We start from the raw sequence: 18,174 nt of genomic DNA on the forward strand, positions 1-18,174 counted from the left end.
TCATGCTATGCAAATATACATATACATACAGGTCAGGCTCTTTTCTGCAAATATAAGGCTACAAGGCCAAGTGTGGATAATCAAAATGGCCTTACATTAACAAATACATCACCCCAAAAAAGCATTACATGAGCAATCACAGCTATTCCATTTTTTTTTATCTCAACAGAGAACATCTTGCAAGGTCAGTATTTGGGAGAGTTTCCTTCATGACGGTGGGTGAAATATACCACAGCTGCAGAACAGCCCAGTCTTGGCAGAATAGCCATATTAATGAGCTCTTGAGCAAAGACCTTTACTCCCAAAGGGACAGAAAACTGTATCAGGCCATGCTGGCAAAGACCTGGTACCACTTTGCGTTGAATGCTGAAAAGGGCCCTTTAAATACATTAGGTATGTTATTTGCTAATCCTGGGTTTACTTTACTCATAAAAAATAATACCCCAATTTACCCAAATGAGTGAGTACAAATATTGATTTGAAATATTAATGTTAATATTCAAATTAATTAATATTAATATTGAAATATTAATTGATTTGAGTAAATCTTATAGGATGGTACTGTGACAGTAGGTAGATTATAGCTTTATTTATTTAAAATGTCTCCTAGAATTGGGTATACTTTACTTAAAAAGGGTTTAAAATCAACCCAAAAAAGTGAGTGCAAATTGTTACATCGTTCAATCTGAGTAAATTCTACAGTTTATTTTTTTGCAGTTTCTCATAAATATTCATAAAGCATTTTTTCTACAATATTGTACTATTTTACTGATAAACATCATGTTACTGTAATAACTTCACTGTTTATTACAGCAGGTGTGCAGATTGAACCCATGACCCTGGAGGTGTGAGGCTATAGTAGGAGCAACGGGCCACTATTCATACTGTGAGAAATGATGTATTTTTAATCATACATTGTAACTGATATGTCGTTACACTGCTTGTGTATGCTTTGCACCTTGCCTTTCTCCCTTACTTGTGTTTCTTGTTCTCCACACCTTGTGAACTTCAACATGAACTGATTGATTGTTTTTCATAAGGCCCCAGGTTAGTTAGGTCCAGTCTCCTGGAAAATCACTAGAATGTGTCCTTGGCTTTGGAAGCTAAGAGCATCTTATTTTCAGGGAGAGTCCTGTAATATTTATTTTAATAAATTATTTTTATTGATAAACCTTCATACTGATAATCCTCTTGTAGTGGTCCTAAAAGAAAACATGACTGAAGATATTATGTTTGTTTTATCCATTTCAGTACAGACACATTTCACGATTCAGTAACCTGACTTGTCCAATAGATGGCAGCGTAGTACTTCGACTAAGACATGCTATGGAAATTGCTGGTAAAAACGGAAAGATCATTTTCCATTTTAAACGTTTGTCTGACTGAAATGACCACATGTTGTACATACACTCACCTAAAGGTTTATTAGGAACACCTGTTCAATTTCTCATTAATGCAATTATCTAATCAACCAATCACATGGCAGTTGCTTCAGTGCATTTAGGGGTGTGGTCCTGGTCAAGACAATCTCCTGAACTCCAAACTGAATGTCAGAATGGGAAAGAAAGGTGATTTAAGCAATATTGAGCGTGGCATGGTTGTTGGTGCCAGACGGGCCGGTCTGAGTATTTCACAATCTGCTCAGTTACTGGGATTTTCACGCACAACCATTTCTAGGGTTTACAAAGAATGGTGTGCAAAGGGAAAAACATCCAGTATGCGGCAGTCCTGTGGGCGAAAATGCCTTGTTGATGCTAGAGGTCAGAGGAGAATGGGCCGACTGATTCAAGCTGATAGAAGAGCAACTTTGACTGAAATAACCACTCGTTACAACCGAGGTATGCAGCAAAGCATTTGTGAAGCCACAACACGCACAACCTTGAGGCGGATGGGCTACAACAGCAGAAGACCCCACCGGGTACCACTCATCTCCACTACAAATAGGAAAAAGAGGCTACAATTTGCACGAGCTCACCAAAATTGGACAGTTGAAGACTGGAAAAATGTTGCCTGGTCTGATGAGTCTCGATTTCTGTTGATACATTCAAATGGTAGTCAGAATTTGGTGTAAACAGAATGAGAACATGGATCTATCATGCCTTGTTACCACTGTGGAGGCTGGTGGTGGTGGTGTAATGGTGTGGGGGATGTTTTCTTGGCACACTTTAGGCCCCTTAGTGCCAATTGGGCATCGTTTAAATGCCACGGCCTACCTGAGCATTGTTTCTGACCATGTCCATCCCTTTATGACCACCATGTACCCATCCTCTGATGGCTACTTCCAGCTGGATAATGCACCATGTCACAAAGCTCGAATCATTTCAAATTGGTTTCTTGAACATGACTATGAGTTCACTGTACTACAATGGCCCCCACAGTCACCAGATCTCAACCCAATAGAGCATCTTTGGGATGTGGTGGAACGGGAGCTTCGTGCCCTGGATGTGCATCCCACAAATCTCCATCAACTGCAAGATGCTATCCTATCAATATGGGCCAACATTTCTAAAGAATGCTTTCAGCACCTTGTTGAATCAATGCCACGTAGAATTAAGGCAGTTCTGAAGGCGAAAGGGGGTCAAACACCGTATTATTATGGTGTTCCTAATAATCCTTTAGGTGACCTTGAATTACCTTCAGCGTTGTATTACCTACCTTAATTATCTGCAGCAATAAAATATGTACGCGTAATTGGACAGCTACAAGTTAAGCAATCTGTCTGATTTTACATTAAAGTAGGCATGGACGGATGAATGCAGGAGAGACCTGTGAATAAGCTGAAAGGATACATAAAATATGATAAAATTATAAATATTTTTAAACATTTAACTGGATAACGACAGCTTCACAGTACTTATATAACCCTGCACAAATTTCGAATATCATCACAGCTCCCTGAAAATTAACAGCTATCATTATAGTACAAATAAGCAGTTATCCAGACATCCCGAGTCTACCGGAAGTTCCGGGAGTCTCCAGGATATTGACAGCGATTCCCTGATTGAATAAAATATCCAGGAAAGAAGAGCAAGTAAACAAGAGCATGCATGCGAGACAGTAGAGTGTGCATCGCGCACTTGAGAGACATGCGCGCATGACGGAATGAGCGAGAGAGAGAGAGAGAGAGAGAACGTGCATGTGTGGATTCCTGCGTGTGTGCCTGTAGCCCGTGCTAGACAGACAGCATCCTGATTGGTTTACTTAGCAAAATAAGCCAATCAGATTTCAATGCGGGCGAGCTTTTATTTAACTTCTCGAGGACCGAAGTTATCAGTTCAGTGGAGCATCATGACAGAGGTAGAGTGCCCCAAAAAACGAAAATATAAAACGCATTTCACTTCAGACTACACAAAAGTGTATCCTTGTCTAATAAGGATGAAAATAATGACAATGTTGCGCGCTCTGTACTGTTTGCAACAGTGATTTCAGCATTGCCCATGACGGTTTAAACGATTGTAAAAGGAATGTTGAGGTGAGTTTAACAAGTGTCATTTTATGTGCTGTATTATTCAGGTCTACACTAGTTAGACAGTTGGTAAGTTGCTAATGCTGTCATGAAAGACTCCTCGAAGACTTTTGTAAAGTAGCAATGGAATATAAATAAGGAATTTGCATAAATGGTAAAATAATACTTATATTATAATATATTATATTATAATATAAGTATACTTATATTATAATAATAATTATTATAATAATACTTATATTATTGTCAAAATACATAATATTGACCTTCGTAATTTAGTGCGCTGACTAGAGGAAATTAATGAACAAACATGTGGTTGAAGTACATGAGTAAAGCTACACATACCATAGCCTTTGGCACTTGTGAAACCTGTAGAAAATTTGTGAAATCAAATGATATGCCTCATATCCATTGTTTTCGGTGCAGGTGGGACATACAGCATCCCAGTGCTCAAAAAACAATGAGCCCAGCAACTTAATTTCAGCATGTGGATAAAGGACATGAGTAAAGCTACACATATCATGCACATTGGCACTTGTGAAACCTGTAGAAAATTTGTGAAATCCATCCTGCCATGTTCCTGGTTGGTTAGTGGAGGTTTCTGCTGACCTTCCAGTTTTTTCTAATTTGGTTTCTTACCATTCGCATGTGTCCCTCTTCTGGTCCTTGTTAGCCCCCAAATATTAGAACCCCCTTATGTGACATTCCTTAGTTCAGTCATTGTTGGTGTTTGCCCCTGTAGTGGTCAGTGTTGGTGTCGCTCTGTTCCCCACTGCAGTTAGTGTGTCCTCTGCCTCATTGCCCTGAATTCTACCCCCGCTTTAAATTAGTCTACAGACTCTCTTTATTGTACCTCCCAGACTCCTGTTTTGACCCCTTGTGGTCCTTTGGTTTCTCCTTATTTTTCTGCTTGTTCGGTTGTCCCTTCTTACTGTGAGACTTAGGCAACATTACATATTATATTATATAATAAGAACTTTACATTAATTTGTAAAAAATTCAAACATAAATAAACAAATTTAAAACCTAAAACATTCAGTGCTTGACCATTAACATATTTAAAGAAACGTTAACCTCAGACTTAACAAACCCCCTCACAAGCAGGTGGTCTTTGTGTCACTGGTTTGTTTCACAATGAGAACACACCCAGTCATGTGTCTTCTCTGAGAAGTACATCCAGTCTTTCTCAGACCGGGACAGGCATTTTTTCGTGAAACCAGTAATTGCACTGGCTACACTGAATCTGCAGTGAAAAAAGTAAGACATCTTAAGGCACATATGCACACTAAGTGGAATTCTCCCCAAACGAGCTTGATGGGCCGAATGGCCTCCTCTCATTTGTAAATTTCTTATGTTCTTAATAATTTACAATGGTTAGAGAAGTTCTCACCCAGCGAGTATGCGCAGGGTAGGACTTCCGTCCACATAACTGGCACAGGTCATCAAGAGGTTCTACAGTAAGTAATAAGATGAGAAGGATAAATCTATATTTGAATTTAAGAATCAGATATTATTTTTCAAATGTTTAGTATTAGTTTTCCTATGTAGTCCATATTGGGCTGGCAGCTGGGTCAGTGATTAACCCTAGCCAGGGATTTAGTTGGAATCTCAATGGAGTTATCTCATTCAGCAGTATAGTCTATAACTAGGCTTAATCCTTAACCTGGCACATAATGGTATAACTGAGCATTACCTGAGTTTTCCAAAATTTCACTGGCGATTTCAAGTCTGCGCCTTGCAATTTCTTGTGAACTGCTCCCGACCTCAATGTGTCCAGGCAAATCAAGAAAAGAGGAAATAATAGTGGACCCCATCTGTTGGTAATGACGGGAATTTAAACAAATACTTTCACAACAACTTTTGCATCTACACTTGGCCGATATCTAAAGAATTATGAAATTGTGTCCGGAAGGATTATTCCGCCAGTATATACCAGAATGCTATATGTCCCTGGACCCAAAATATACAGAAGTGGTGGAGGGTGTATTTACACATTACATGTTCATTGGACCCAAATAGATCTTTTATTGTTTAATTCAAACATTAATTTGATTCTAATGCAGAATGTGCAGCATACGTAGTATTCATATTAAAATGCAGCAATCTACAATATTCTGACCTCCATCACAAAGATCCCACAACTTGTGGCATCGATTTGTCTGCTGTGTGGGACAACAGCAGGCTGCCAGACAGTGTCCACCCATTCCTCTTTTCCCAACGCATTTCTCCGTCTCTTGAACAGGGCACTTGAGAACATAAATATATTAGTATATAAGTGATGTCATGTACATCTACTGCTGCTCTTCTTATAGTGACAGACTTTAATAGCGGCTATCCTGTTTTACCAATATTAAGCATGTCCTTATAATTACAGTGGACATAAAAAATATACACAATTAAAGGTCTTTACCTAATTAAAATCAGGAAAGACAAATGTTTTTTCATATTTAATGTCATCATTCAAATAACAAAAGAAAATACTGATAGTTAGGATAACAAATTAAAAAAATGGCTTATTTAGGAGGGCTGTGGCTGTGTTTGCCGTGAAACAATCACACTCCAAATAATGCCATTGTAAAACAGTGTGCACACTAATGCAAGCATTGTGTTTTGGAGTTTTTAAAATTAGTTTATTTAGTGGTTTATATTATAGCAGTGTGTGTTGCTTGGAGGGCTTAGCCTCTGTGCCTGTGATCCAAAGGCCACTGGTTCAAGTCTTGGCCTTGGCTGAACAGTCACATATCTTTGGGCCCTTGTGCAAGGACCTTAACCACCAGCTTGACAGGTACTGTAGGTGGCTGCCCTTTGCTGTGACCCCTTAACCTTGCTCTCATTTGTGTGTGTCTCATGGAGAGCATGATAAGGTGGAAAACAATAGAATTTCCTCACCAGGATCAATAAAGTATCATTCTATTCTAAAACAACGACATTCCAAAATATGCCTGCCATTGTAATATAGTGCACACACTGCTGCAAGTACTGTGCTTTTGAGTTTATTTTAGTAAATTAATTTTTTTGTATCTATGGTCAACATAAAGTTTCAGAGATTACTTGTGATTACTTACTGATAATTAATTCAAATATTCACTCTTAACAAGATACTTACGTGAACCTCTCAGCTGCTCGTTTTGCCTTCTTCAGTTCTTCATGTCCAAGAGGATCAAGGACATACACCCTTCTCAAATGTGCACTGAGGTACTGTAAAGAGGTAATTTGTGCGTTACATGCAACATAATGGATAATGAAGGGATTTATCGCTTTGTACAATTAAGAATAAAAATGTTCACTGCTTGCATAGAGACTATTGATAGTGGATGTTTGACAAGTTAGTAACGGTTTTATTACCAGAACTATATTACCCTGGTAACAAATGTGGCCAGTATATGCATATTGTCATGGCATGGCGCAGGTGGGAAAAAGATGACTATCCACTGGCAACTCCAAGAGATCAAGGGTTTAATTTAATAGACTGAACACACACATTGGGAAACCACATATACAAGAACCACAAGGGGTCACAAATAAACTGGTAACAACAAAGAGTAAATACCATCAAGTAAAACACAACTACTGTAGGGAACTCAGAAAACAGGTAGAATAGATAGTAAGCAGAGCTAAGAACACAAAGTAGCGATGACACAATGACTCAGCAAAGACATGAACACAAGCAGGAACTGAAATACACAAACTGAACTGGGCTAACAAGGGGACAGGAATGAAACATTAGATAATCAACAACAAAGCAGGGACAACAGACAACAGGTGAGTGACCACATTAATGAACACAGATTAGTAAACTATAACATACATTGAAACTAAGGAACACTGATTACTTACGAGAATCACACTGGATTAATTACTAAATCAACAGGTACCAAAAACAAACCAGAACAAGACACAAGCAGGGGGAACCAAGGCCAGAAAACTATAATGCAACAAGGAACATAAATTCAACCACTAAGACAGGTAAAGCTGGTTGTGAGCCAGTTTTGAACTCAGAACCTGCAAGTTCTTACTTTGAGCCACATACTCAACCTGCTAAGCTATACAGCAGTCAAGGCAAAGTGTTCAGTCAAACAATGTAGGCTATTACGGTCCAATGAGTGTGATATCGCCTGTGACGTCATGCACGCGACGTCACGCATGCGACGTAGCAGGAAGCAGGTGAAAGGCCGCACTGAAACGATTTAGTTTGGAGAGGCAGGGCTAGACATAAGGATTTAGGAGGGCACAGCCACTTTGGCCTTGGCTATTCATATTTTTTCTAGGGCACAAGGCCAAAATCTGGAGTAAAAATGTTTTTTTCATTTATTTAAATTTCATAGGACACCTCGGGCCTTGTGGAGGAATTTTATTTCCATAAAGGATGCATTTTTTTTATTTTCAAAAAAGCAGAAACTTTCCAAAAAGGCATTGGGCCAGTACTGAGTCACTAATTACCAATTACTGTAATTACCAAGTTTAGACAACCTACGCAATACGACCTTCGATTTGAGACAGAATATATATATATATATATATATATATATATATATATATATTAGGGCTGTCGAAATTAACGGATTAACGCGGATTAATCCATCATCATGATTAATCTGATTAAAATTTTTAACGCAATTAACCCATCTGCAGCGCAGAATGACTCAAAATGCCTGAAATGTCTCTGTCAACCCATTTCAGGCAGTATTGGTGCGTTCCATTTGCCCTGGGAACTCGTATTCCGAGTCGTATTCCGGAGTTTTGAAAGCGGAAGTGAGAACATGCCCGCTCCAGTTTCTCGGAGATCCGAGAAATATCTCGGAGCAGCACAGAGGATCCCGAGTTCAGAATCTGAGATGACTGCGCCTCTTATCAACAGAAGGGAAAGTTGTAGTTTTATACTGTTTAAGCACTACTTCTCATTTGTGACTCATTAAATCAGTCGCACACACTATACCGTCCAACTTATCTGTGGACGTGTTGCTACGGAGTTTTATATGTAAAGCACCGCGCGTAATGTGTAATCAACTGATATTGCTAACAATGGCAATTAACCGGGGTACAATTGGATTTCATGATTAGTCGGATTATTTGTCGGATTTACGGTAGTTCGGGCTAATTGTAAGTGAACGAAGATAAAGACCATTTAAACTGAGGTATCTTAAATACGACAAGTTGTCCGGCTAAGCAAAAAATCTTGCTTTTTGATATGGGTCCATGGTATTGCACTTCTGTGGCAGATGTAATGCATCCGAGTCGTGTTTAAGATGTTCAATAAACATCTTAAGTGCATTTATATTCCCTTTTTTCTTGAGTCTGTTTGCTCATGCAAAATGAATTGTGATTAATATAGATTAAAAATGAATCATATTTAATCGTGATTAATCTAAATTAATCCACAGCAACCCTGTGATTAATCTGATTAAAAATTTTAATCGTTTGACAGCCCTAATATATATATATATACAGTATATATATATAGCTTTATTTCAAAAAACAAAATCCAACAATAAAGGAGCCGTCAATATTTTTGTATTTGTTTGCTCAGAACACCCGTATTCTTTTAGTGTACATGACAGTTGACTTGACGTTCGTTTTTTGCACACTGCACGCTACCAGTCCTATATCCTCCCAGCAGAGCTTGGTACTTCTCTGAGTCAAATCTGCTCTGCCTCGGCAAATGTTTTTTTACAACACCATCTGACACTTACCTGAACAAAGTAGATAATTTGCAACATTTTGCGGCAGTAGCCGCGAGTTCAGCTTGCTTTCTTTTACGTTCTCGATCTTTGCGAGGCATGGTGACAGCATAAGCAGCAGACGACAACTACACGATGATTACCGAAGAGGACACCTATCTGTTATTCGGAAACCGTCGGATGGCTTTTCCAATCAAAAACGTAACCCCCGATGATGCACCATTGTCATTGCTGTGGCTCCATAGTAGGCTGGACGATACATACCGTACCAGCCAATCATGCGACGAACAAATGATCGTATTAGTCCAGAATTCATTGCGGTTCATTCAGTAGTTGGGAATTACGAGATGTGCGGGTCGACCTCGTTTCTCGTATCGAAGGTTGGGTTCGGGTTCAGTACAGATGCATCGATTGTTGACGAGGTAAAGTGGACCGTGTCGTGCGCAAGTCTTTTGTGTAATGAACGTTACTTTCGGTAAAAAGGGGGCATACGGCCAGACAAACATTAAAGGCAGGCCAATCTTGGCCGTAAGGTACTTCAATTTTGAGGAGGCGTGCGGCCAATTTTGAAAGGCACGACGGCCATTGGCCGCGGTGCCGCGGCTTATGTCTAGCCCTGGAGAGGCGCACAAGAAGATGTTGTTGTATGCTTAATTGCTTCGGCGTTCTGGGAGATTGTGCAAAAGAATAACATCATCAGAGACTGGAGAGGCAGCTGGTAAGGAGAGAAATTTATTTATATTGTTTACTGTTGCTGCCGCTCCGGTTAGTTTAAATATGACGAAAATGGTGGTTGAGCTGTAGGATAAAAAGCAGGCATGTGTTACCGGCGAGATGTATAAGGAGATTAAAGACGAGTTGAAGGTGTCTTATGTGTCGGGAGGGAAGGAATTTATTGTATAATATGAATGTAATGTGTATCAATATTTTCCTACCAAGATGTCATTTTTAGAAGGTATCTATTAACTTTATTAAAATTAAATAACTTATTGATTATGTAATTTTGAAATTTGTATTTGTACATGCATTTGCATATTTGCACATTAATGGATGTCCATTGGTTATGCTCATGTGTATGTAATAGCTTGGGGTCTGTTTCTTTTTCTTGTTTGCTTAAAGGTTTTCTACCTGACTATTTTATCTGGTGGCAATATTGTTTACCTTGCTGAGGTCCAAATAAAAGGAAAATAAGGACAAAAGACAAAGCGGGTTTTGCCTTGTCTGTTGAGTGGAATCCAGTGGATGTTGTTACTCCTTTCAAGTTCTAAAGGGACAAGTGCCAGAATACGTAAACATAGACCATAAGGTTAGATGGTCTGGTGTGTCCTTAGGGGTTAATTGTGAGGATATGCCCCCTGCTCAGTGGCCTGAGCAGATATTTTATTAAAAAGCAACCCTTACCACTAATATCCAGTGATCACCGGTATTGCATGCACCAATGATGCCTTGATACTTTGACAGATTTACCTGTAACACAAAAGTGTTATCATTTTTTACAGTATGTAGAATAGATCCAACAAAAAGAACCTTTGCTATATGTGTGTCCAGAAAAAAACAAATTTGCCAGGGCTTATGTGATTGGTTGATGCGACCCAGTAACTGAATAAGTGTAACTAACCTACTTTAAGGTCTTAAGGGTTAAAGAACACCTACACTAAAAAACAGGATTTCAAAGGGTTTATTATTTTTATAGTGATTGGTATTTTGTCTGAATTTGTTTTGACAGGGCCAGTGTCAGATTCTTTCCTTGAAAACAACTTCTCAGAGCTTCTGTATAAAATTACTTTGGGGCTGATGCAAAATGTCAGCTGAATCAACTCCCTCACAACATTGGCTTAAATTGCTTGAAGAATTTCAATTAAAGTTGCTACAATATGCTAACTATAAGAAAATATTAAGGTAACCAAAACTTTTCGGGGTTAAAAGTCATAAGGAATTTTCAATTTGCATGCTTATACATGTTCATACATTTGTGCATTATTAACGAGGGTAGAAGTGAAGAGAAGTAGGTACTTTATCACCTCTTCGATTAGTTGTCTAGTAATATGTAGATCACACATTAGAAATAAATAAAGCAACATGCTGACAAAACTTACCTTAACAAGGCGAAATCTTACAAAGGCTTTTTCATCACCTCTGAAGATGACTCCCATGGTATAGAGGTTTAAGTGATAGAGTTCCTTTCCTTTTTTACCTTTGTTCATTTGAATTTGGAAATAAAGTTCAATTACCTGGAAATAAAGTTAAACATCATAAATGACCATACATTTCTATTACTGCGAACATACACATCATCAGTATCATTATAACTGAAAAGTTAATCTAAGAATAATAATAATAAATAATAATACATTTTATTTATAAAGCGCTTTTCAAGACACTCAAAGACGCTTCACAGCACAATAGAATAAAAGAACACACAATTTACAACATAAAATCAAACATTAAAAGCAATTTTAAACAGGTGAGTTTTGAGTTCCGTTTTAAAAGTAGGGAGGTCAGAGCAGTCGCGGAGGGATTTGGGCAGTGAGTTCCAGAGGGTGGGGGCAGCGATGGAGAAGGCTCTGTCCCCCCAGGTTCGGAGCTTGGTCCTACAGGGCAGGGACAGGAGGTTCGAGCTGGACGAGCGTAGGGAGCGAGATGGAGTATGGTGATGGAGCAGGTCTGTGAGGTAAGAAGGGGCCAGGTTGTGGAGTGCTTTGAATGTGATGAGAAGGATTTTGAAGTGGATGCGCTGAGGGACGGGGAGCCAGTGTAGCTTTTGGAGGACAGGGGTGATGTGTTCACGTGAGCGGGTTTGGGTAAGGAGCCGGGCAGCGGAATTCTGAATGTACTGTAATCTGTTGAGAGTTTTGGATGGTGAACCGTAGAGGATGCTATTGCAGTAATCGATTCTGGATGTGATAAATGCGTGGATGAGAGTTTCAGCGGCAGAGAAGGTGAGTGATGGGCGGAGACGGGCTATGTTTTTAAGGTGAAAGAATGCAGTCCGGGTTATGTGCTTGACGTGGGGTTCAAATGAAAGAGTGGGGTCTAAGAGTACACCGAGGTTACGGATGAGTGGGGATGGAGAGAGTATGGTGTTGTCAAAGTGCACACTGAAATGTAGTGAGGATTTGGTGATGTTGTGTGGACCGATGATGATGAAGTCTGTTTTGTCACTGTTTAGTTTGAGGAAATTATGATTCATCCAGTTTTTAATGTCTGTTAGACAGTGGGTGAGAGTGGAGTGGATGCTGGGGTTGATGGATGTTGTGGAGATGTAAAGTTGAATGTCGTCAGCGTAGCAATGAAAGCGGAGACCGTGACGACGAATGATGTTGCCGAGGGGGAGGATGTAGAGAATGAATAGGAGAGGACCAAGCACCGAACCCTGGGGTACCCCCTGCTGCAGGGGGGCTATAGTAGATGAACAATGATTAAAATGGATAAACTGTTGTCGATTTGTGAGATAGGACCGGAGCCAGAAGAGAGCAGAGCCGGTGATGTTCAATGAGTTTTTGAGACGAGACAGGAGGATGGAGTGACTGATAGTGTCAAAGGCTGCAGTGAGGTCCAGGAGGATGAGAATGGAGAGGTGGCCAGAGTCAGAGGAGAGGAGAAGGTCATTAGTGATTTTGAGCAGAGCTGTTTCGGTGCTGTGTTTAGGACGGAAGCCAGACTGGAATGGTTCATAGAGACTGTTGAAAGAAAGGTGGGTTTGGAGTTGAGCGGCAACTACACGTTCCAGGATTTTAGACAGAAAGGGGAGGTTGGATATGGGACGGAAATTAGCACAGTTGTCGGGGTCGAGGTTTGGTTTTTTGAGAATGGGGGTAATAGCAGCCAGCTTGAGAGACTGTGGAACAAAACCGGAGGAGAGGGAGGAGTTTATAATTTGGGTGATCAGTGGAGAGAGAACAGGAAGACAGGCTTTGATTAGAGGAGAGGGAATAGGGTCCAGGGAACATGTGGAAGTTTTAATGCCAGAAAAAAGTTTTGTCAGGTGAGCAGGGGTAATGGGTGTGAAGTGAGAGAGCTGTTGATTGGGCGGAGGAGGATCAGGTGGAACAGCGTGGGAAGAGGAAAGGTCTATTGAACTGTAAACAGAATCTATTTTGGACTGAAAGAATGATTGAAATTGATTGCATTTGTCAGTGGTGAAGGAAGATGAGGGGATGTTGTTAGGCTTTAGGAGTGTGTTTATTGTGGAAAAGAGAGCTTTAGGGTTATTAGAACCGGAGTAGATGAGGTTGGAGTAGTATTTGGACCGGGTAGAGTTTAATGTATCTTTGTATTGCTGTATGTAGTCTGTGTAGATTTGGAGATGAACAGTTAAACCAGATTTCTTGTACAGTCTCTCAAGCTGGCGCTTACGAGACTTCATTTGATGAAGCTCAGGAGTGTACCAGGGGGCAGTATAAGTGAAGGAAACGGTTTTAGTTTTAGTGGGGGCCAGTTCATCAAGACAGTAGGAGAGGGTATTATTGTAATGATTGACAAGTTCAGAAGGGTTTTCAGACAGAGGGGAAGTGAAGGTAGGCAGTTTAGAAGAAAGAAGAGCAGAAAGAGCAGAAGTGTCAATGGATTTTAGATTTCTGAAGGTTATGATACGTTTTGCTTTATGAGCTGTGAGTGGGATTTGTATGTTAAAATTTATGGCAAAATGGTCAGATATACAAAGATTATGGCTGGAGAGATTGATTATTGTGGGACCATTGGAGCAAACCAAATCAAGAATGTGACCATGAGTATGAGTGGGGAAATTAACATATTGGGTGATATTGAACAATTGAAGAAGGTCCATGAATTCAGCAGCGGGTTTGGAGTTGACATTGTCAATGTGAAAATTAAAGTCACCAAGCAGAAGGATGGAAGATGATATGGCACTTAACTGAGTCAGAAAATCTGTGAGGTCTGGAAGGAATGAGGGGTCAGGTTTCGGCGAGCGGTAAATAACAGCAGTTACAAGTGGAGATGGACCGGACAGTTTGAAAGCAGTATATTCAAATGAGTGAAATTTTGAGAAAGAGAGAGGGGTTAATTTAATGTCTTTTTTAAAAATAACAGCTGTGCCGCCGCCGCGCCCTTTAGAACGGGGATTTTCAACAAAAGTGAATCCAGGGGGTGTGGTCTGATTTAGGGAGAGATAGTCCATAGGTTTATGCCAGGTTTCAGTCAAACAGAGAAAATCCAGTTTATTGTCTATGATGTACTCATTTAAAATTAGTTCCTTATTGCTGAGGGAGCGGGTGTTAAGGAGAGAAAAGTTCAGATGACGTGAATTTGCAGTGTGTTGTGATGCGCGAGGAACAGAGCGGAGGTTGGATTGACTCACGTATCGGTTGTTGTGATGACGCAATGCGGAAGTATCAGAGCGGTAGGACCAGATGGACGGGATGGCGTCCACAGATGAGATATGGTGAGAAAAAATACGTCCAGATCCCCGATGTGAAGGACGGGAGTTGCGGAGGAGTCCAAGCTGTTGGAGAGAAGCAGCGCAGTCCGGGAGGCAGCGGGTGTTGAGCTGGCGAAGGGTAGAGGCGGAGTACTGCAGCAGCGGCGGCATTCTCAAACACTGCAGTGACCCCACAAACTCCCCGGGCCGCAGGTCAGCAGACAGCTCCTCGGGGGGGTGAAAGCCGCTGCGTCCAGCGCTCCTTCGTCCTCCGTAAACGGCCCTTCCTCTTCCCCACGGTCCAGGAATTAACGGAGCTGCCGAAACTCCTCTGCCGTCTGCTCCTCCACAAAGCAGCCCGTGGCTCGAACCGAGCTCCCACACCTCCGCCACGGAGGACGGCAGAACAGCCGATCGCGTCAAGGCGAGAGCCCGCGTTTAGCAGGTACAGCTTTACAAATGGTGTTATCCAGGTAAGTTTGTAAAGCGATTTTAAAGTAATAAAACAACTCCAGATAAAACTGAATAAAATTAGATAAAACAAATAAAACTGAATAAAACTCGAAAAACAAACAAGCCGCAGAGCTACAAAACATACACCGGAGAGCAGCGGCAGTCAAACACGCCAGCATACTCCCAGCATGCCAAAAAAGTAATCACCTCTCGATAAATGTCCTCACTTGGGCGAAGTGACTGGAACTCTGTAGCACGTAATACATGAGACACAGAGTGATCCCTCGAAGTGACCACAGACACAATAGCCTCTCCTCCATTTTTGGAGAATAGCTGATTCACCTATGAAAAATATAAAAATATGACAAAAATCACCAAACTCTGATACTATGATACTTAATCTGCTTTTATTTTTCTCATAATTCTTTTAAATGTTTACTTACCCTTGCTTTTGTAGTTAAGGCAGTTTTTTCCTCCTCTGCTGCACAATCTATTCACCATTCCGACCCTTTGGACACCTGCATAAATAGTAACAGCATGTTTATATTTTCTGTTTGATTCATCAGAAAGTTGACCACATTGAATTTCTCTGTTTTTCATACCTCATCTCTACATTCTCCATCTTGTTCTACAGTGACAGAATTGTTGTTCCTGTCTTCCTCTCTGCCAGGCTGCAGTTCTGCACCTCCAGGTGATTCTTCAGGGCCTGGCTTTTTCTCTTTCTTTTTCTGTGCTTTCTTGCCTTTGGGAACTGGGAGTTTACTTGGTGTGTTGTAATATTTTGACCTGGTTTTAGGTGTGTTTTGCAATTGTCTTTTATGCCATTGCTCCTCTTTTGTTTCTATCTTCCCTGTTTTTAGACATCTGGTCTGAAGCTTTATGGGCATGTCCAGTTTTAGAATGTGCTCAGTGTATCTCCCTTTCAAAGAGGTATACATTTTGCGAATGAAATCTGCTACCCTCATCTTTCTCTTCTGTTGCAGGATGGAATGTTTAACTATCCCAAACCATGCTTCAACATGACAGTTTGTGTCCCGAGTTTGCTCCCTGGAGGCCAAAGAGCCATTAACAGAAGAATGCCGTGACAGATCTCCAAGGCACACTCCACTCCACATTGGAAAAATTTCCAGGTATGTATCAAAAAGGGTCTGTAACATTGTTGGGCAAAAATATTTGTTTTTTTTACTGTCATTAGGCATGACTATGTAGTTCTCCATGGCCACATTCTGGACTGTCCTGAAGGCAACAGTAAAGGGGGACCTGCCAGACATACTTCTCATGTTGTTCACCACCTCTTCACTTTCTTCCGGTATGTCAAAAGACAGATCAACATCTGAAGCCTTCTGGATAAGCTTAGACAGCTTTTCAATGCTCTCCTGGACAATAACTGTGTCATACTCAGTGTTAAAAGCTATGCAAAAAAAGGTTAGTTGGCAGTTTGGGCGGAGCTTAAAGCTCTCTCCCATCTATGACGTCATAAGCAGGAGGTGGGCGTATCCTTTGTTCTGATTAGTCGGGGGAGGGGTTTTTGGCCAAATGGTATCATACATGCTTATGCCACGTGTTGCCGATAGGGGGTTGTATGGTTTGGGGGTTGTTAAACTTTAATAGAATAAAAATACATTACATGTATTTTATTAATGTGTTATTTTTAATAACGTTTTTAAGGAATAATAAATCATATAGCAGGATGAACGTAAGCTAGGGCAAAACTTTAGTGTTACATTTAAAAGAAAGAAAGAAAAGCAGGCGGAATTTAAACAAGTAGAGACATGCCCCGAGCGAAACACCGTATTTTAAGCACAAACGACACAAGGCCCAAACTTTAACTTTTAAAAGAAAGAAAGAAAAGCAGATGGAATTTAAACAAGTAGAGACATGTCCGAGCGAAACACTGACAAGATAAAACACCGTATTTTAAGCACAAACGACACAAGTCCCAAACTTTTAACTTTTAACACTTTCATTGTCGCCGCCTAGTGGTTCGGACGCATACGTCCAAATTTTCAATAACAAAAAAAATGACGTTCAATAAAAGAAACAAATGTATCAAATCAACCAAAAACGGCTTGTTACACTACAAAAAACCTTTCAGATAATATCTGTAGAAAGTTGCGCAATTTTTGTGCCATGGTTTTTTTGTAACAAGTAAAAATAAAATGACCATGGTAGCCATCTTTAAACGGGTCGAGTGTCGGGAAGTAAAATATAAGTGTTAATAAAATGAAAACTAAGCACTTCAAACTATTTCTTTCACGGCCAATACTTCATAAACCGTCACAGTATTAAGACAAAACACGCATTTTTCCATAAATATGACTGTAATGCTCTCAAATAGCTTGCTCACTCATCGCGGAAAAATGTCAGTCGGCATTCTGTACATTCGTGCAATGTTTTTTATCTTCGGAGTTTTAGAAGAAAACCAATGAATAAAATGACAAAGTTACCCTCGTTTGAAAGCTTGATCTCTTATGTACATAAATCAATCACTGTAATCCTTCATTGTCAAGTATTTTTTCAGATATATGCTCTGCTTCCCTGCTAGCACATTATTTTTTATGCACTGAACCTTTGCCCATGGTTATGTTTCACCATAATAAACTTTTTACATGAACATCAAATTACAGTGTCATTTGCTTCATCCAATAGAGGTGTGTCTAAGGTTTGCAAAATGGTATGGGATGTGCTGATTGGGCATTGTTTTTCGCGCTGGGGACATGAATGCGCAACTTATTATCTGCAGGTGCAGTATTTGTGGGAGTGTCTCGATTACGCATTGCGCACGTAGTCTCCGTGAGTTTACCCAGTTATTTTCGGACAACAACTTTTTTGACTGAAGAAAAATGGCTCGGATGACTTTCACTGTTGAGAAAGCACAGAAGATGATTTTGAAGAGTGGTTCGGGGGAAGAAAGTGTCGCTTTTATCCATTGATTCGATGGAGGAGGACGCTTTTTTGCGCGGAGAGGATGCAACGCTCGACATAAGTACATTTATTTACAGTTTACTCTTTTATTCTATAGATTTTTATAATTCCGTGATTCAGTAAATTACAATTAACATTTGCTTTGGTAACACTTGTATTGTGGTACATTTGGCTTTCACTTGGGCAAAGTTACGCGGGGCTCTGTTTGGGCAAAGTTATGCGGGGCACTTGTCGGCCTTGTTTGAGCAAAGTTATGTACAGTACTTGTCGGCTTT

The 18,174-nt window shown here is 40.2% G+C and overlaps 1 protein-coding gene and 1 long non-coding RNA gene across 2 annotated transcripts; one reads left to right on the top strand and one right to left on the bottom strand.

The window, feature by feature from the left end:
- Positions 1 to 1,185: 1,185 nt before the first annotated feature.
- LOC140587643 (uncharacterized) lies at positions 1,186 to 14,834 on the bottom strand. Its single transcript, XM_072709091.1, has 8 exons — positions 14,462 to 14,834; positions 11,241 to 11,375; positions 10,546 to 10,611; positions 6,573 to 6,664; positions 5,586 to 5,712; positions 5,160 to 5,280; positions 4,857 to 4,918; positions 1,186 to 4,709 (listed from the first exon to the last, which is right to left on the bottom strand). The coding sequence occupies exons 1-8, from the start codon at positions 14,690 to 14,692 to the stop codon at positions 4,653 to 4,655; spliced, it is 891 nt and encodes a 296-aa protein (XP_072565192.1). The 5' UTR covers positions 14,693 to 14,834; the 3' UTR covers positions 1,186 to 4,652.
- A 748-nt stretch (positions 14,835 to 15,582) lies between these two features.
- LOC140587644 (uncharacterized) lies at positions 15,583 to 16,103 on the top strand. Its single transcript, XR_011989318.1, has 2 exons — positions 15,583 to 15,665; positions 15,958 to 16,103. It is a non-coding gene; the product is annotated as an uncharacterized lncRNA (long non-coding RNA).
- Positions 16,104 to 18,174: the final 2,071 nt, after the last annotated feature.

Source organism: Paramormyrops kingsleyae, chromosome 2 (genome assembly GCF_048594095.1).
Source record: "Paramormyrops kingsleyae isolate MSU_618 chromosome 2, PKINGS_0.4, whole genome shotgun sequence".
Classification (NCBI taxonomy): Eukaryota; Metazoa; Chordata; class Actinopteri; order Osteoglossiformes; family Mormyridae; genus Paramormyrops; species Paramormyrops kingsleyae.